General features: G+C 42.6%; 2 protein-coding genes across 2 annotated transcripts in view; one reads left to right on the forward strand and one right to left on the reverse strand.

The window, feature by feature from the left end:
* The window catches only part of LOC143361124 (uncharacterized), a 145,897-nt gene extending 126,767 nt beyond the window's left edge, over positions 1–19,130 (reverse strand). The window contains exon 1 of the mRNA XM_076800415.1: positions 18,829–19,130. Coding sequence (XP_076656530.1) covers positions 18,829–18,886 — 58 coding nt within the window. The 5' untranslated portion in view covers positions 18,887–19,130. The remainder of the gene's footprint in view (positions 1–18,828) is intronic.
* The window catches only part of Qin (tudor domain-containing protein qin), a 416,046-nt gene that overhangs the window by 381,910 nt on the left and 13,168 nt on the right, over positions 1–20,968 (forward strand). The gene's annotated exons all lie outside the window — the stretch shown is intronic.

The raw sequence follows: 20,968 nt of genomic DNA on the forward strand, positions 1-20,968 counted from the left end.
TCGGCATATCGGGCGGGCCGTTACAGTTGGTTAATTAATACGTTTGCTTCTGGCCGCACCGGATCGTATTATTCTCCCAAAAATAAATTATTAACGCGCAACATATTGCCGGGTATAATGCATTTATACTCAAAGAAGAGTAAAATGACTCCACTGAAACGTGTGTATCGCCTGTACAATTATTAGAACCGAGATAAAAACACCGGCGAGAGCTGCTGTTAGGGGAATAATGACGCGCTCGTGGTTCTGCCCGAAGTCAAACGATAGACACTTATGATTGTCGCTTTGCCAATAAATGCAAATACATTCTAATTGCTCGATTCGCTGGAAGTGTCGGCGATCAATAATTTCCTAAATTGTTGTAACGCCATGTCGAGCGTAAGATAAATTCGTTCAGTTGCAAAAATGTTCTACTATCAACGATGTGGTTGCGACTCGTCGCATAAACTGCGAATTTTCTAAATTTATAGGAGAAAGTGGTGCATAAAACGCAAAGCAGCGAAAACACTAAAAAAAAAAAACATAAGAATATAATAACGTTATTTTTAAATCAATAAAATTCCTAAATAAATAGTAAATTCCCAGTACACATTAATTTTACAAAACAATTGTATGATCGATCGACTGCGATTCCGTACATTGTTAACGAGTGAAAAAACAAATGTCGATGACACGTCTTTCATGTCAGTCGAAAAAAAAACATTTCGCCTCGCACCGTTTTACGAGAGCTCCCCGACCATAAATTGCAAAATGCGCGTGTAAACATTATCCGAAACGTCGTGCGAACATAAATCTCAATCATAACTTTCCCCCGGACAAAGTAAACAAACGCGGAGGAAATGAGCATAATCACGAAACAGATTTATTTGTAGAAATCGAAACGTACTAATGGAAGAGAACCTAAAACTCTCAGGCTGATCGCGCACTCTCCGTCGGACCGGCTCGATTGCTATTGGTCATAAATAAATAATGAAAAGAAAACAGTAACGGTGAATTTGCCGATCGATTCGGCCGTTCGCTTTAAAATAAACAATCCCCCGTTTCAGCGACACTGTCGAACCATCGGGCTTCGAATAAAAAAATAGAGAGAGAGAGAGAGAGAGAGATGTGGAAGCGTACAAAAAAATGACACGTGGAAAAAGGATGCAACCGGGGCTTTGTAGGATGCACAAGTTGCGCGGTGCATCCCACCGGTGTCCGTTCGCACGATGTGTACAAGTGTACCGGCCGGATCGGTGCATTCACGCGGCGCGTAGGAGTCGCGGATTATGCACCTATGCATTATTGTCACCGTTGGTTTGCCCGCGCGACGTCGAAATGGAATTTATCGTGGCAGGCTTCGAACGACGACGAGTCACGCGTCGCTCCCGCGAGCAGATTTATTTGCCCGGGACTGGACACCGCCAGGTAACGTCCAAAATAAATTCCGCAATATAAAAATAAATCGACGCCGCATACTCGAGCCGGCCCGCGGTCCATTCCCGTTTAATTCCGACCCGCGGACTGTCGCGCCCGAGGCGGACTCGAAACCGTATCCGCGATCCCGTCTTAAACAAATTCACCGGGAGAATTAGCCCGGCAACGGATAAGTGTCGCAAGACGCCCCGCCAGCCAAGTCCATCGATAGCACGCACTTGGACTTGTAGATTAAGTTGTAACTTGCAGTACTGCCAATAAGAAACTGGTTAACCGCACTATAGATTTTCTATCGAACGGAAATCGAGTTGACATAAAACATGATAATTAGAGAGGAACGATGAACTGGGAACACTCAAAATCAGTATACCAAGCCAAGAACGTGCGAGCTGCCAGCTAAAAGTCGTAATCGAGCGCAGTTAATCAATTGCAAATTTCGAATTTCGTGGCAAAACCTTGTTGTTCTTAACTATATCTTTACGAAACTTTTACCAGTAGTTCGGTGATGTTTTTCCGAGTAAAACGAGCCCAAGCACGACACAGTTCGGTTCTTAGTTAACTGTTTAATCCACGATTTTTTAGAACCTCTCTTATCCGAACTGATCGGGTAGGACACGAGTGTTTGGATGATGGAACGGTCACCTGGATCGGAATCGTGTCGTGCTTGGACTCATTTTAAACGGAAAAACAGCGCGAATATGCTAGTGAAATTTTCACAATAAAATAATACAACAAGGAACAAGTATTTTTTAAAAAATGAGCTCCCGAAGCAATACACCTCGCGCTTTTCGATCTCTTTGAAGACGGTACTCTACCTGAACCATCGTTTCAACTTGTTAGCGAAACATTTCACAACAAAGCGATACGTAGGGCTCGGTAACAGTACACGCACGTGTCCTACGATTCGCGATCGGTCGATACCGATACGATCGCTATTAATAAATCGCCGTGTATGATATCAGCACGGCGGAATTTCCTAGATTCTCTCACGTCCTTGGCGAACGTTGGCTCTGGATAGAGGAGCTATAGTGATCGAAACACACAGAGAGAAACACGAGTCGCGGGCTCGCCCGTTTCCGGTCTGTCAGATTTTCTGTTTCGTGGTCATCGTTCGATAACGTACAAAGGCCGGGGCTTCCCCGTAAAAAGATTAAACCCGTCGATTTCTCTCTGGGACGAAGCCGCGCGGCGGCTCACGCACATCACGAAAATACAATATATATTTGCCAAGCCACCGTTCCGCCCCCGGTATTTCGCACGAAAGAAACAACCCCGATCGGTTGCTTTTGTTTCGTCGTTAGCGACGGAAACATTCGCGGGCATCGTTTCCTACGGAACATCCCTACCCCCTTCGCTCGGGTTTTTCCGTTCGTTTCGACGACACGCACCGCAAAAAGATAGCAACGTCCGAAAACAATAACTAAAACCGAGAAACGAACCGGACCGGGGATCCTGCTCGGTTGCCCCTCTCGATGTCGCGGCGAGTTGTTTGCTCGTAACCCACGAAAATGCTCCTGATTCGAAACCTCCGCTCGCCAAATTCATTTTCCCTTGGCTAGATCAGACAAATTCAGTTCGGTGGAAGATGAACACGCAGAACGATCCATTCCAACAGATTCGTGACATTTTTCCGATGAAAATGAGTCCAAACACGACCCCATTCGGACCCAGCTAACCGTTCCGTCATCCGGACACTTGGGTCCTACAGATCGGTTCGGATAAGAGAGGTTCTACAAAATCGTGGATTAAACAGGCAAATGCGATCGGAACGCCGTCGTGTTTGGACTCGTTTTAATCAGGAAAACTCCACGGATATATTGGAATACAAGTTTCATAAAAATATATGGTTATAAACAAACAAGTTTATTAACTAAATTGTGCCATAGTTAGAAAATAAGGCGAACTTTTTCATGAAAGTATATTAAACGATCCTAGATAATTTTGCAAGGTACAGACGTAAGGTAGCAGCAGCAGGGACGTCTATTTTTTGTTTAACCCTAACAGTTCCAGGGGTGGGGGAATTCTCAAACCCAAAGATTGGAAAACTTTAAATTAGGATTATGTTTCTTCGGTGAAAAATGAGTCCAAACACGACACCATTCGGACCTAGCTAACCGTTCCGCCATCCGGACACTCGAGTCCTACAGATCGGTTCGGATAAGAGAGGTTCTACAAAATCGTGGATTAAACAGGCAAATGCGATCGGAACCCCGTCGTGTTTGGACTCGTTTTAATCAGGAAAACACCACGGATGTATTGGTGCAAGTTTCATAACAATATACGGTTATGAACAAACAAGTTCTGTCACTAAATTTACAATTGATTTACTATGCTCGGTTATTTGACGTCTAGTCCGCCAAACTCTCACCGTACGAATTTATTCTTACTCATTCTTATTCGAATGTATTATTTAATCATTTTTTCAAACTTCTTAGCTAAATGGTGCAATAGTTAATAAAATAAGGCGAACTTTTTCGTGGAAGTAAATTAAACGATCCTAGGCATTTCCGTGCACAACGGAGAAACGTATGGACGAAAATAATTAAAATTCGGCGAATCAAAGCGGTTTCGTGTCTGCGACATTTTAAAATATTTTTTCAATTTTGCAAGAACGTGGTCGCCGAGCTGCGAAATTGCTGGCAGCTATTTTAAATATTGGTGTATTAGCCAGACAGAATACACCGAGAACATTTTTTCTTCGTTTTCTGAAGACAATTATTTCTTCCAGTAATTCTTATTAATCACTATCTCTTCTAAAAAAATTTCTGAAACACAATCTTCACATTAATCTTGAACTTCGTGTACGAGTCCGTATTGCAACTACATTACGGTATTCCTAGTACCGGCGCGTTTACTTTGTCGACGGTATACTTTCGCGAAAATTCGCGCTCGTTTCGCAGAAATTAAACACAGTACGAAATTAGCGGTGCAATTTCGATCGATTCTGAGCACACGCGCAAGATCGCTATCGTTCATCGGTGAACCGTGTACACCGAAGATTTTGCAACGGTGTACGTGTAATTCCGCTATTACCGATCGTTCGTACCGCGAGGATCGTTTACATATCTGCACACGAGGATTACAGCAAGAAATGAGCTGGTCTGATTGCTATAAACGGGAGTAGCGTAACGACGTCTTAAACATTGAGCTCGGAAAACCTGGTAAATGTGTGTGCAATCACGAAGGCCGCGAGCGGCGGAACAGAAAGAGAAGAAATGCAACAATCGTACTTTTACAGCAACAATCTTCAAAGCTTCGGGTTGTTTAAATTTTTCACCGAGCCGAAACGATCGAGTTTTAACACTATTCCTGCCGGGACCGGTCAAATGACCGTTTTTAAAATTCCGATTAGAATTTCTTATATACAACGTAATTGAATCGCCTTTAAACTTCACGACTTTTCCTTAAATATGCGTATAATACATTTTTCAATACTCACTTCTTTTTTCATTGTTTATTTTCTGAGAAAAATTTGTAGTCTTACCTATCGCGACCGGTCATTTGACCGGTAGAACGATTTATATCTTTTTGTAATAGTATTCTTTCAAAGACTCAATTCCAAAACTATAAAGTCGTTACAAACGAAAGGTAAGGCAGTTGTGGCATGATTTTTGCCGAAAAGTGCCATCCAGGGACTGCTTTACGGCATTTCAAAATGTTCACAGTTCTCGCTCGCCTATCGGCCTCGCGGTGTTTATTTGCCTGATTGGTATCCGAAGCGGTCCAGAACCTCGGATTTTCTTACACCGTCTCATCTGCTATGACTGTAAAATAAATAAAATCATAGCCGAAGGAGATGCCTAGACGTCTTCTCACGAATTCAAATCAGTAAAGTCTTGTGACCCGAACAGACAGCATCAAAACGTGAAAGTTACAAGGAGCATATTCGGCAGTCTTTTACTATTTTGTATTTTTATTCCATTATTATTCTACTTTTATTTTATATCGTATTACGCGTTATAAGTGTCAGTTTCAAAAAAGTGAACAAACCAACAATACTTCGTAGTATGTTTCACATTTTATCTTTTGTTCATTTTTTTACCCATCTTGATTTACATTTTTATATTTTAATTTTTATTCTATCCCTTGAATATTCATTCCCAAAATGTCAAGACGTTCGAAATTTTTGATATTGAAAATGACAATACGGAAAATTATGATCTATTCGAGAACGACTCGAACACCGACGAGGACGAAGAGAATGTTTCGAACGTACGTAGAGGACGAAAGAGAAGGAGATTTTTAGTTAGTTCCGATAGTGAGAATGAGGAAGAGGTAATCGAAACTGCTGTAGACGGAACTGTTTGGCAAGAAGTAAAAGAAAGGCCTAATCCTGGAAGAGCACCTATTCATAATATTTTTAGGGGAGCATCAGGCCCAACAGGGTATAGTAAACGAAATATTATGCGGTGAAAACGAATAAAATATACATTATATACACTCCTAAATAAAAGAAACTATATTTTTATACTGTCAAATTGGCTATTATCTTCATTCTATATTGAAAAATATAAGTTGTGCTAAAGACCGGTCATTTGACCGGTCGCGGTAGGAATAGGTATACATGAAGTGTCGGTAGGAATAGTGTTAAACATTCGAAAGGTCGAAGGTTGTTCACGTTGCTTCGGGTGGAAACTGGAAAATCGTTTTGCTGCTTTTGTGTCGGAATTGGAATATTTGTCCGGCAATTTTTATTCGGCAAATCTCTATCCGATCTTCATAGAAACACGGATATCGAGTTGCGGACAGTTACTGAATCATCCTGTATCACTTATCGTCGGCGAGCATTCGATAAGGGGTATTATCAGCACGCTACACGCCGAGCACGATTCCATCGATTTCCTCGAGCCGCCGCGATAACAACCAACACCAACAATTAGGACAACGTTAATGTTATTCCTCCCGTTCTGGTCTAATGGGCTGCTGGATGATCAGACTATGCCGATATTATTTGCCCTAAATTGTGCGTCGCTCGGAATCAACAAAAATGATTATTGTCATTGAATTATACTACAAAGATCGATCTTCTTCGCGAATACTAACCCTCAGCACCACTAAAAATTGCTGTATTATTATTCAAAATATTTTTTACATTATTCAATTTGTACGTATTTAATAAATTACTATAAACATTTCAGTACTGTGCGAGTAAATTGCGCCATTTTCGTATATATAGCATGAAAAAATAGATACAGAAGGGAAATATTCTAGGTCAAAATGGCTTCGAGTGCAAAGGGTTAATATTAGGTACGAAGCTGAACGCGAATTTCAAGACAATACGACGATTTATCGTCTATTATTGTTTTATGTGTATAAATTAAACAAATTCCATCATTTTTCTGAACCCATAGATTTTCATAAATCTTCTACTTTACCACTCAACAAATGCAAAAGTTTATTTTAAAATGACGCCACGTTTTATTTTTCCTTGCAACCACTGGGCATTGTTATAAACCGAGAAACAAGTGGTTAAATAAACGAAATGTACATTAACAAGAATGCCAGACGAATCGTTGAAACGCGTGACACGGAAATTCAGATAACCACTATACATAGCTCGTCCGCGTTAATTATTCATAGAAACGCGTACCGAAACCCATATAAATACGTTCCCCATTTTTTTTTTTAAATAAAACGTTTCGATTTTTTTTTCTTTTTTTTTTTTAATAGAAGATCAATAGAAAACTAATCCTTGGCGCTGGATAAAAGTTTTAAATGGACGTCCCGCGCAGTTGACGCAGCTGACAGATGAAAACAAAATGGCATCCGAGCAAGCTCTCTAGAAAACTTTTGACAATTCCAGACACGAAAAAAATAAAAATGTTAATGTTGCGTCTACTTAATTCACACGGAGACCTCGAACAGTAAGTTCATGGCTTAGACTATGTTTATGCACATTTATAACAATATGTTAATTCAGTGGAATTTAATGAGAACCTTCTATTTTCGTTGTATTTCCTGCAATTGAATTTATAAATATCAGGTTTCATTAAAGTATGAATAATCGAACTTAGCACTCTTCGTTGCTGACAGAGAAACCTGATTTCTGTGACATAAATCGTATTTGCCCCCCCCCCCCCACTTTTACTGTCATGTAAATGAAGATTTAATGTACCTTAAAATTCCATGTAATTTCTTTTCCACAACATTAAACTTATCTTGCAATTAGCGATGTAATATTCATACGAAAATCTCCTTGCTCGAGTTCACTAACAAAATTTCTCCCCGTCTTCTGAACATGAAGATTTCAAAAACAATTTTCTAGAACGCTTCAGAAACATAATTACTGTCGTGAGTCGCCGCAATAGTGACACGACGATCGCTGATGACAGATTGCGACATGATAACACGCATACATCACTGCTGACAGCGTTAAACTTCAAGCACAGTGAATTCTCGATATATGTCAACAACACGGGTCTTCTCAGCGTCATATATCATCCAGGAGACATACCCGAGCTGTGTTATATTATGTTCGAACTCATCGGCGTTCGAGGCCTCTCGAGCTTCGTGGCCCCTCAGTGGGGATAATTTCGCGACGTTTATCCTCCAGGCCTTGGCGACATATATAGAGAAATCACTGTACTTCGGAAATATACGAAACCTTCGAAGCCTATCGCAAAAGGGGCCATTTTGTAATGATAAAACTGGCGTACTTTCGTTAATTGATCAGCTTCCGAGCTGTTTGTGTTAAAAATTATTAACGTGGAATTTAATAATTACTTTATTTGTCGCCTAGACCTTGGTGACGTATATAGAGAGATCTCTGTATTGTAATTAACAGCAAACTATGTTAATTTATGAAAAAGTACGCTGTATAAATTTTTGCAAATTTCGAAAAAAAAGTTTGAAAAGTAAAGTTTTAAAGTTTTAAAAATAGAAAAAGTTTTTTTCTATCGAATTCGGCTAAATTCACCACTGTGGATTAATTGTAACGTTCAGTCGGCACTTAGATTTGCTCGAAGGTATCCGGCGTAGTGCAGTGTTTTTTTTTTTTTTTTATTTTTCGCAATTCGCGATTGGTCCCACGAATCGGAATCGATCGTTTATAGAATCGTTTAAAGACACCGACGACGTGAGCTCGGTCTCGCGCTCGTGTAACGATTTCTTCATTAAATTTAATGATGTCGCAGAATCGAGACACTCGCGAGCAGTTAGCGTGCGGCTAATAATTTTGCGCGGGCATGGCTAAATCATGCTCGTTCCATACGCCTCGTTACCGGTTATACGTGTAAACGTCGTTGGGCGTACGCCAGAGAATTCGAGATATAATTAGAATCTACATGTGGCGTGTAAAAGGTGTGTAAGAGGCGTGGATATGTAACGCTAAAAGACAAGTCTTTTTGCTAATGAGGTCGCCAGGAAATTGCATTAAACGCCGGTTAAAATGCTGTTCGTACGGCTTTTCCTGTTTCATTGGCCGTAGAAAAAAGAAGTTGCAATCGCGAGCTTCTGTTGTCCACCTTTCGTTCAAAGGTAGGTCGCCGAAAAGAAAAAAAAAAATCGTAGATCAATCGTAGATCAATCCGTGGTGGATTCGAACGCGAGGAACGTTTTCCAAAGCTTTCACAGACATTTCGATACGTCGCGTCGCCTATCTCCATTTTCCCACGCGATACAGTGTTTACTCGATATATGTCCAAAACGGACATATATCGTCCAGGAGAGACTATTGTTTGATCCTCGGCGAATGAGGTCCCTCGAGCTTCTTGGCCCCTCACGAGGTATACCCCGCGGGAGTATGGATATTTCTGAGACTTTTATCGGCTAGGCATTTGGGACATATACAGAGTGAAGACTGTACATTCAAAAATCCCCTTTGTTCCTCGGTGGAAAAAATATCTCGGGCAAAAATGAACAACGGCGCGCGAAAGTAGAATCTTCGAGCTTCAAAATGAGCTCAAGTACAGTGAATTCTCGATATATGTCCAAAATACGGGTCTAGGCATAGACATATATCGTCCAGGAGAGACTATTGTTTGATCCTCGAAGACCGAGGTTTCTCGAGCTTCTTGGCCTCCCCGCGGGAGTGGAGATAGTTCTGGGTCTTTTATCGGCGAAGCATTTGGGACATATACAGAGTAAACACTATACATTCAAAATCCCCCCTGTTCCTCGGTGGGAAAATATCTTAGGCAAAAATTAAGAACGGCGCGCGAAAGTAGAATCTTCAAGCTTCAAAATGAGCTCAAGTGAAGTAAATTCTCGATATATGTCCAAAATACGGGTCTAGCCACGGACATATATCGGCCAAAAGATATACTCGAACTCTCGAACTTCTTAGCCCCTCACTTGGCCTCCCCGCGGTAGTGGGAATAGTTCTGTACAGACATGTACAGTGAATTCTCGATATATGTCAACAACACGGTTCTTGCCAGTGTCCTTTACACTCATTGGCGTCCGAAGCCTCTTGAGCCTCGTGGCCCCTCACGAGATATACCCCGTGGTAGTGGGTATAATTCCGCGACGTTTATCATCCAGGCCTAGGCGACATATATCGAGAAATCGCTGTGTATCGTAGAACTATTAACGAAGCTAGTTCAAAGTCGACGATTTCTCAAGAATCGAAAATTCGAAAAGCGTTTTCTCTCTGCTTTTCGCTTTGTGATTTCTCTCTCTCTCTATATATATATGTCGTCAAGGCCTAGATGATAAACGTCGCGGAATCATTCCAAGTACCGCGGGGTGGAGGCCTCGGACACCGACGAGTGTAAAGACAAGGGTAGTGTCTGTGTTGTCGACATATATCGAGAATTCGCTAGAGTGAAGGACACACGTGTAGGACACACGTTCGTTGAATTTTTCTCGGAGAGAAGGATGGCAGATGTGGAGCAAAGCGGCGGGGTTTCTAAGCCAGAAGGTGGCCATAAGCAGCGTGCTCGGGGGAAAATAACGGCATGGAAATCACGAGGAGCAAGTTACCGGGCATAAAACGGTCTGAGGGAAGCAAACGGCCGGATACTACTAAGTATTTATCTTCGGAACGGTGCCGCATTCGAAATGCAAATTGGACAACCGTTGGTTGAGTGACGGCTCTCTGCGAAAGTGGCGCGTCTTAGGCTTTATCGAGTTTTCAGAGTCACGCGTTGGAAGCTGGAGAACAAACGGGATATTTTCTAACCCTCCCTCCCTCCCTCCCTCCCTCCCTCTGTCTACCTTATGCTGGCTGCTGCTTCGCCTGGGTTCGTGTCGATCGACGATTCGAAAGGCGTTCCACTTCGAGCCATTTGCTCGGTCTAGATCGAGAAATAATTTTCATTCAAGGATCGCTCTCTCGCAGCCTCGCTCTCTTTACGCTGGACGGCCGGTTGAACCTCCGCAAACCATCCGCGCCGTACCTTATCGCTCTTTTATCTAAGGAATATTTATCGTCTGAATATGTATTTACCCTCAGGGGCAGAATGTTCGTCGCGATTAAAATGGACAGACTCGTCGGAGAACAATTATTTCCCTCGCAGTAAAATGTTTTTTTTTAGATAGCCTCTGTCGCTCCGTTACTTTCGAGGAATCTCAGAAAAACAAGCTGGTTGATCAGACTACAATTTCACAGCTGAGAATTTATTGGCCACAGTTCGTTTAATTGATCAGGAAAAAACTGCTGTGGAATTAGGAAGACCGTCGCTTCGAGAAATCGCAAAGAGCAAGGTACAGTAAAGTCTCGGTGTAAGCCGAACGGACCTACACGATCTAAGTCGGTTCGCCTACCCCCTGTGTGTCACACCTCGCGAGGGGCAAGAAAATGGTAGCCCTACACGATCTATGTCACGGAACCGGGGATTGGACTTTCAGATCGAGACTTTACTGTAGTTTTCAACATTGTTTACAGTGATTCCTCCATCGATTCTTTCTGATTTGAAAAATTCTAATGACCGATGATTTTTTCATTTTTTTTGGAAAATTGGAAAAATTCGTGCAGGTAAATACCGGCATTTTAGAGGCGCAAGAGGCGATAGCTGTTCGGCGTGTTATCTTTCGGTTTCGGAGTGTAACCGATACGGTTTGCTATAATTGTTATCAGCCGCCTAAATGACAAAACACGTCACGGCCGCTGGCTCATTAATTCCGGCGGTGTAAACGCGGCCGGGCTTCCTCGTGGAAACGCGTGTCGCTCGCTTTGTGAAACGCACCGCTGTTATTACGAGTCCATTCGCTTCGCGTCTAGTGAATAGCGATGAGACCCCCAGTCGATTGCTTGATGGGAATATGATCACGTAACCGAATGTTTTTCGATGACTTCGGATTACGTGAGCCTTTGTGGACAGAACGCCGCGCGCGCGCGCGCACGCACGGACGACGAGTTTCTCTATCCCGGTGTTTTTTTTTTTTTATTGCGTACGCGAAAAATTGAAAGCATCCAATACCAGTTTCGAAGGTATTCCAGGTTGTCCCAAATAATTTTCGAACTTCGTTTTTGACTAATACGATCGACGTGAACTTAGAACAATTTTTCATTGCACGAACGGTGTGTGTGTGTGTGTGTGTATGTGGTTAAATTAGCTAAATGTTAACGGTAGAGCCAGCATTGAGAAAATTGAAAACGTTAAAATTGCGTTTCTTTATTATTCTTATCAGAAATAAAGAATTGTCACCGACGGTGACAACAGTGAGGACTTCTCGATGTATGTCATCAACACGGGAGTCCAGGAGACATACCCGTGTTATGTTTACACTCTTAGGCCTCTCGAGCTTCGGGGCCTATCACGGGGAACACCCCGCGGTAGTGGGGATAATTCCGCGACGTTTATCCTCCAGGCCTCGGCGACATATATCGAGAAACCTCTGTATATTAACACTAGGTTTACGGGACCCGTCAAAATGACGGGTTCTAATGTTTTTAATTTAAAGTTATTAAGATTCCAAGGATGCATACGTGAGAGATTATTTAACACATTTATTTCTTTGGGTGTATATTATTTTAAAAATATTGCTAAAAGTGTGGGTAGCACGTTCTTGTTATTTTTATAAAGTTATTGCAAAATAGTCGCTTTTAGTGCTCCGTAAACCTAGTGTTAAAATTGACGTACTCGTCGGAGGAATTGTATAGCGTTGGAAGAGTTGCAGAATGTATTGATAAACGGCAGTATTAACGGTTTAATTTACGGTTAACGTGGAAACAAACTGAGAATTATAGTTACAGACTGTCAGATGAGCTGTGGCTCGGTTGAATTGAATGACTCATTGACGGGGACAAGAATGATAGTGGGTAGCGTATTACGAACATTTAATTGGCAGAGTATAAATACTGCGACGCCGTCGCTGTGAAATAAAATTTATTTATCGTTCGATACGGGTTTATTCGGCATTCGGTTGTACGGTAATCAGTGAATCTCGGAGGGAAGTGTTTTTCGCGTGTCCGATAGCATCCATCATCATTATGCGCAACTTCTATGACTCGACGAATCTCTTCGCCGTGATTAATTGACAGAGCGATGTTTACAAAACATTATGCCGAAAGGTCGCCACCTTTTATTGCTATTTCCACGCCGCTCTGTTTGAAATGTGATCAAACATTTTTCGACATTAACACTAGGTTCACGGAGCATTAAAAGTGAGTATTTTACATTACTTTATAAAAATAAGAGGAATGTGTCCATCCAAGTTTTCAGCCATTTTTTAAATAATATATGTATACCTAAGGAAATAAGTTTGTTGAGTAATTCCACGTAGACGGATCTTCACAATCTCAATAATCGTAAAATAAAAATATTAGAACAAAATATTAGAATTAAATTAAAATATTAGATTAAAAAAATATTAGAATATTCTTCATAACTTTCGTGCAAACTGGGCCCGAACGGAAAATCTAAGGCCGGCCCCTACGGACCGGCGTGGCACTGAGCATGTTAACCAATTATTAATAATATTCTAAGAGAATGAGAACATTCTATTTAGGAATTCTATTCAAGAAAATTCTGTTCAAAAAGAGACGAAGCAACTGGACACGTTGTGCATTGTACTCTATAATATTTTGCATCCCATTTGCGTATTTTTCATTTTTCTCTATTTTGCGTTTCTCTGTCCGAACAGGGAACGTTCTTTTACAGATTGTTAAGTATAATTGAGACCCAGAAACGTTCGATTAGAAACGCACGAATTGGCAAATTCGACGCGCTTTCGTTTATTAACAGCGCCGATTGAATATGTTCTTTCTGACTCGAGAGCCGTTTTGTGATACCACTTTCACGTTATTGCTATTACACTTTCGATCGTTTCTGCCTATCGTGGGCCACTTGCTCACGAGCCACACCTAATTAACCGCAGTGCAGCACGTCTATATCAGAATTCTTTGTCCGTGCCTCGTCAGGTGGTTACTGCTCCGAAGTGAAAGAACATTTCCAGTTCGATTCTAATTGACAATGACTTAAATCTAGTGCTATAAATCAGAAAAATATCGAGCATCACATATTTTTTCATTGTCTTCAGCACTCAAACTGAACTTTCGCGAATGATCTCTCAGGACGTTGATAGAAAACGTCCTCGCCTGCGAAGGATTATAAGACTACGAATGAGTGTACAGCCAAATCTCGATATATGTCAGCGACACGGGTCTTGATGTCGTTTATCCTCCATCCTTCGTTACACGTGTAAATATAATAGGAATTGTATCATATTTGGTATCATGTTCATTAGGAAAATGCCACGCCTCGCTGCCGAGGAGTGTAAACACATTCGTCCTATATTTTATTAGTCAAAGTCACAGCGGCAAATGCTGCCGACGAGATCCTACTATCCTTTGGATTATGTTACACTCCTTCGCGACCGAGGTCTCTCGTTGGGGGTTAATTCCGCGACATATAACATCGAGGCCTCGGCGACATATATCGAGCATTCGCTGTAGTGATCCAATAAAATGCAGAATCGGAGAAACGGTCAGTAGTTCAAGAAGAGTTAAGATCTTGCCGATCTTTTCGATCGGTAGGAACGAAGAAGATGAAGAAGATGAAGATGAAGAAGAAGATGAAGAAGAAGAAGATTCAAAACCCGAATCCCGATCGATCTCACTAATTAAATCCCGGCAACCACCTAGGGGCCGAGAGGTCTAGCGACGTAGAGAAAGAGAAGAAGAGACGGAGGTGATGATGAAGACGGTAAACCACGGTATCGATCCCGATCTCGCGAGACCTTGTTCGACGCGACCGAACTCCCGGCTCTGGAGGATGAACTTAATTTTCGTGTGGCTCCAGCAGGCGAGGTCTTCCGGCAGCGACTTCCACTCGTTCCGCCTCCTTCGGGGCCTCCCTTTGACTGTTTACGCAGTATAATTAACGCTGTGCACTGCGAAGACGTTAAAGTGGATTCTCTGCGGCTGATTTAACAGAGTAAACAAGATTGCACCACACCCGGGCTCTGCTGCTGACTCCCACCACCACCCCCCCCTCTCTCTCTCTCTCTCTATCTTTCTCTCTATGAAAGACGTTCCGGATGGACGAGGACGTGTACCATCGCGACGGTGATAAGTATCGAGCCCCTGGCGACGTTATGGTCGTTCCTATTCAGTGAGTGGAACTGTTTTTTTGTCCCTTCCCCATGCCACAAGAATTTCCATCATTTCTATAATTTCTATTATCTTGCATTGTGCAGTGTTTACTCTGTACAGTGATTTCTCGATATATGTCGCCAAGGCCTGGATGATAAACGTCGCGGAATTATCCCCACTACCACGGGGTACACCTTGTGAGGGGCCACGAAAGTCAAGAGGCCTCGGACGCCAATGAGTGTAAAGGACACTGACAAGACCCGTCTTGTTGACATATATCGAGAATTCACTGTATATGTCCTACATGCCTAACCAATAGAAGTCCCAGAACTATCCCCACTACCTCGGGGTACCTCGGGCCAGTGGAGGGTTTTGCGGTAAGCGGACAAAACGGTCGCGTGGGGACATCTTCCTTTTTTGTTAATAAGTTTTTGTGAGTTTTCTTGCAATTTTTATTTCTAACTTCAGTTTGAGGGCCCCACAGTTTGTACCGTTGGGGCCCACGATTTGAGCCGCCACTGGGTATAAAATGGCCCTTTCTGCGATAGACTTCGAAGATATCGTATATTTTCGAAGTACAGTGTTTTCTCTATATACGTCGCCAAGGCCTGGATGATAAACGTCGCGGAATTATCCCCACTACCATGGGGTACACCTCGTGAGAGGCCACGAAGCTCGAGGGACTACTTTCGCGGAGGAGTGTAAGGTCGCGTGGATCAAAGAATCTCCTACCCGATATATGTCAGTGGTTGGACCCGTCTTTTGGACATATATCGAGTAATCACTGTAGTTTCTATTGAGCGGGGTACTATATTTTGTGGTCCCCCGAAAGAATTGATGGCGATTATGGAGTGGGACTGAGTTTGGATAGCTATGACATTAACAATTGTTATTGTTATTATTATTTCCTATTGCGCTTCCACTGGTTCTAGAAAATTTCCTGGTCCTCCTTCCAGCGCAAGAGTCATCATTAATAATACAGAGATGGACGAAATATTGGCTAGCAACGACGTTAACCTAGTTCCTCTTGGGAATTGTTTAATTAATCAAATCTATTTCCTCGCAATTTCCACGGCCAATGTTCCGAGAAAGAAGAGCGCTCGCAAAGCCGGCGCAATTAATTGATTGATAATTGCTCCAGAAAAAGGAAATACGATTTTGATCTATCTTCTCGTTTCTTTCTCCGATCGATGCAAAGCATTGTTAACTTACGGATAAAGATACCGCAGTCTGCTCGTTACGAAGGGAACGGCGCGTGTAGGGGTTCCGGGAATAATTGATTTCGCGCGGGTGACGGTGACGCGATCGTAATAATTGTTATCGCGGAATTAATTGAGGTCTCTCGCGAGCCTCTGCGCGAAGGGGGTTCGGCGTACAACACAGAGAAAGTACGGTATTAGGTGGCCATATTAGGTCTGGCGGGGCTCTGCTCGTGAGAATTCGTTATATATCGTCCGTTTGGAAAATAGGTCTACGTACTCCCGAGCTCTGACGCGAGCGAGTGCGCGCGCGCGAAAGGAGGAAAAGGTAATCAGAATGCCGGGCCCCCGAGAGACAATGGCTTGCATCACTAATATTTCGCGGTACTTTCCTTTCTCGAAGCGCAACTCCGGGACGCGCAATTTCAGTCCATTCAGTCGGCGAAGAAAACTCGTCTTATCGGGAATCGTCGTCGCGTGCACGCGTTTCCTATCTCGCGTTGATCGCGCAACGATATCTCGGGGGTCTTCCTCCTCGCGCTTCCCCACCCCCACTGGCAATAAATAATAAAAATTCGGATCTTCGCGGTAAACGCGTAAAATCTCCCCATTAACGATTAACGAACGCTCTCGATATGGTGGCGAACGATTTTTAATCCTAAAATAAAGTACACCGAATTTTATCCGTTTTCACCGAGGGATTTATAAATATCAGGTCTAATTAACGCTAGAACTACCGAACCAGTCAAAATGACTGGTGGATGATCTTTTCTTTCACGATTAGTGAAACTACGAGAACGTTTTCGTGAGAAATTTTTTAACCATTAGGCGCCACTAAAAATTGCTGTATTATTATTCAAAATATTTTTTACATTATTAAATTTGTTTGTATTACTACACGTTTCAGTACCGTACCGTACCGTATGGCATAAAAATGAAATATTCTAGGTCGGAAGAAATGTTTCGTTTTGGAGTTAAAATGGCTTCGAGTGCAAAGGGTTAATATATCTCTTCTTTGGAGTACATGCTACCATAAAAATCGTACGAAATCTGAGCAAATTCAATCTTGCTGTTGTCATAAAGGGATAAGTGTAAGTCACGTTTAGGGCTCCGTAGTTCTAGTATTAATCATCGAACTTCGCAGCTGACGGAGAAACCTGATTTCTGCGACGTCATCATTGTCCCCCCCCCCCCTTTCATTGTCATGTAAATGAAGATTTAATGTACCATACAATTCCATGTAATTTCTTTTCCACAACATTAAACTCACCTTGCGATAAACGATCTAACATTCATACGGAAATCTCATTGCTGCAGTAGAAAACAAAATGGCATCCGAGCAAGCTCTCTAGAAAACTTTTGACAACTCCGGATACGAAAAAAAATGTTAATACTCGCGAAAAAATCGAACAATGTTGCGTCTAATTAATTCACTGTGTTTATGCGCATTTATAACAATACGTTAATTCAGTGGAACTTAACGAGAACTTTCTATTTTCGTTGTATTTCCTGCAATTGAATTTATAAATATCAGGTTTCATTGAAGTATGAATAATCGAACTTAGCACTGTTCGTTGCTGACAGAGAAACCTGATTTCTGTGACGTAAATCATCTTGCCCCCCACTTTTATTGTCATGTAAATGAAGATTTAATGCACCTTGAAATTCCATGTAATTTCTTTTCCACAACGTTAAACTTATCTTGCAATTAACAATGTAATGTTCATACGAAAACCTCCTTGCTCCAGGTGACTAACAAAATTTCTCCCCGTCTTCTTAACACGAAGATTTCGACAACAGTTTTCTCGAACGCCTCAGGAACACACTTACTATCGTGAGTCACCGCAATAGTGACACGACGATCGCTGATGACAGATTGCGACATAGTAACACTGACATGGTAATACGCATATATCACTGCTCATAATTTAATACATATGTGTGTCACCGATTACAATTCGATAGAGTAACTAATTTCAAGCCTGGGAAAACAATTTCTAACACACACACACACACACACACACAGCACATACACACAGAGATTCTTTTTTTTTTAATTAGTTCACTTAGAAACACTTTGGCAGAGTTTTCGCGGACACTAAAATAGTTTCTGCTGAGGATATGTACAGTGATTACAATTTTTTTCTATATTTTGGAAATCTCGAGATGATTTTCTATCAACTCACTATGACGCGTAAGAGACACCCCACTTGATTGAATGTTACTTCGAATGAAATCATCGAGCAGAAGAAGGCTTGTTGTAGCGACATTAGGCTAATAGACCTACATTCGTCAGCTTCCTCGCGAACTAGTCGTATCCCGAAAACTTGAAATTCTTTCTTCATCAACTCTATTCCTATAATTACTAGTCTACGGATCTTCATGCAAAATAAAAATGTTCTACCAGAACTGCAACCGACTTGAGATAAAAATTTGTTTTCTTTCTTAATCTGTTTAATAGGTTAAAAATAGCGTAACAGTTTTAAAATTTTCCTAATGTTTTCACCATTCTAAAATACGCCTACCCATTTTTCTCATAAATGCATAAAATCGGTCTAATAATTACAATCGACTAAAATTTCCAATTACTGGGAGTGACTCCATCTCCAACTGGCTGATTGAATACCCTAAGTTTACGGTGGGGAAGGTCGCTGTGCATGAAACGCGGTAGCCAAAATTGCGACGGACCATCAGCGTCCCCAATCTCTCGGCAAGGATTTACAGAACTGAACTCACCAACGATCGAGAAAAACGCAATGCAGACCAGCAAACAGGGACAATCAGGGAACCTCATGATCCTCTCCTGGTCTCCTGGTCCTTCGGCCCTTCCTCGAAGAACTTCCTGAAATCGGCGGAGGCTAGAGACGCGTTCCAGAATCCTGATGAACGAGCCTCATCCTCGTGGTTGTGCGGTTCTCGAGGATCGTAACGTGTTCGAGAAACGATATATCGCTGGGTTACAGAGCGTAATCGACGAGAGAGCGGAGAACATGCAGCACGGTAACGCGGTTACTGCGACGACGATGGTAACCGGTCCTCGAGACGTGAAAGACTGAGGAAAGGCGCGTTTGTTCGGTCGTTGGTCCGATGTCAAGCATCGGCTTCCACCTCTGTTCATTTGCTCCCTGCCATTCCCGATCTCTGCCGTTCCCTTCACGGAATCAGTATGTATTTCTCCCTTCACGGGGAATCCTCTCTCCGTCGCGATCGAAAGCCGCTCGTCGACCGACCTTCTAGTTCATGGTGACCACGAAGACGCTTCAACGGATAAAGGACATCGTCGAAACATAGGCTAGAGTAGTGTTTCCCAACGTGGGGCCCACGCTCCTGGGGGGGGGGGGGACAATTCTTGAATTTCGGTTCTCCATTATTTGTTATGAAAATTATTACTGTGTCTCCTCAACAATTTCCTACTGAGTTCTTCCTAAAACCTATCGTTTAAGTTTCATCAGTGGGCAATTCAATTTTTTAATATTAACAATTATGTACCGTGTGATTTCTCTGTATAGGTCGCCAAGGCCTGGATGATAAACGTCGCGGAATTATCCCCACTATCGCGTGATATGTCCGGGTAGGGGGGCCAGGAAGCGCGAGAGACCTTGGTCCTGCACTCTTCGAGGAGTGTAAGTACGCGTGGGTCAACGAATAGTACAGAGATCTCTCTGTATATGTCGCCAAGGCCTGGATGATAAGCGTCGCGGAATTATCCCCACTATCGCGGGATATGTCCGGGTAGGGGGGCCAGGAAGTTCGAGAGACCTTGGTCCTGCACTCTTCGAGGAGTGTAAGGTCGCGTGGGTCAACGAATAGTACAGAGATCTCTCTGTATATGTCGCCAAGGCCTGGATGATAAGCGTCGCGGAATTATGCCCACTACCGCGGGGTCGATCATCTTCTGGGACCTAGTACAAGCAGCTAATGATTGGAACTGGTCGCTAGGAAATTCGGAACACTAGATAATTCGGGGTTTAGATGGAATCAACATCTTCAGGGTCAGTGTCCTTGGACTCGGTCTCCTTGTGGGACCTTGTACAAGTAGCTAATGATTGGAACTGGTCGCTAGAAAATTCGGAACACTAGATAATTCGGGGTTTAGATGGAACCAACATCTTCAGGGTCAGTGTCCTTGGACTCGGTCTCCTTGTGGGACCTTGTACAAGTAGCTAATGATTGGAACTGGTCGCTAGAAAATTCGGGACACTAGATAATTCGGGGTTTCGATGGAACGATTGTAACCCTGGGACTGTGTTAGGTACGGTGATTTCTCTATATATGTCGCGAAGGCCTGGGTGATAAACGTCGCGGTATTATCCCCATTATCGCGGAGTATACCCCGTGAGTGTCAGCGAGGATTGTAAACAACACAGCTCGAATATGTCTCTTGGACGATACACGACAATGGCAGGACCTGTGTTGTTGACATATATCGAGAATTCACTGGATATGTCACATAGAGGCCATAAGAATTTAAAAAAGGTGGGGCATGGCACAAAAAAGGTTGGGAAACACGGGGCTAAGAGACTCCAGAGGTTCGCGACATGTTTCCAGAAAGCTAATTGCGAACCTTTGGAATTTGTCAGAACTAGAACAGTCTGTTCACTCTTCCAAAATGGACACTTTCGTGATAGCCAACAGCCGGATCATTGAACGTTCATCTGTTTATTGGAATTAATGTAACCAGTCAATGATTCAAGCTAGCTGCTAGAAAGCCGGAGTTTTGACGAGACGTTTGTAACTCCGGGTCAATATGGACCCAAGTCCCGCCCCAGTTGTAGGACTGAAAGTATCATGAATTTGAAGATTGCGGTCTTCTCTTGGCAATGGTATCTTCAAACTCGTACGATTCTCCTCGTGTGCGCTTCAACCGTAATTTTGT

This window comes from Halictus rubicundus, chromosome 14 (assembly GCF_050948215.1).
Source record: "Halictus rubicundus isolate RS-2024b chromosome 14, iyHalRubi1_principal, whole genome shotgun sequence".
Lineage (NCBI taxonomy): Eukaryota > Metazoa > Arthropoda > Insecta > Hymenoptera > Halictidae > Halictus > Halictus rubicundus.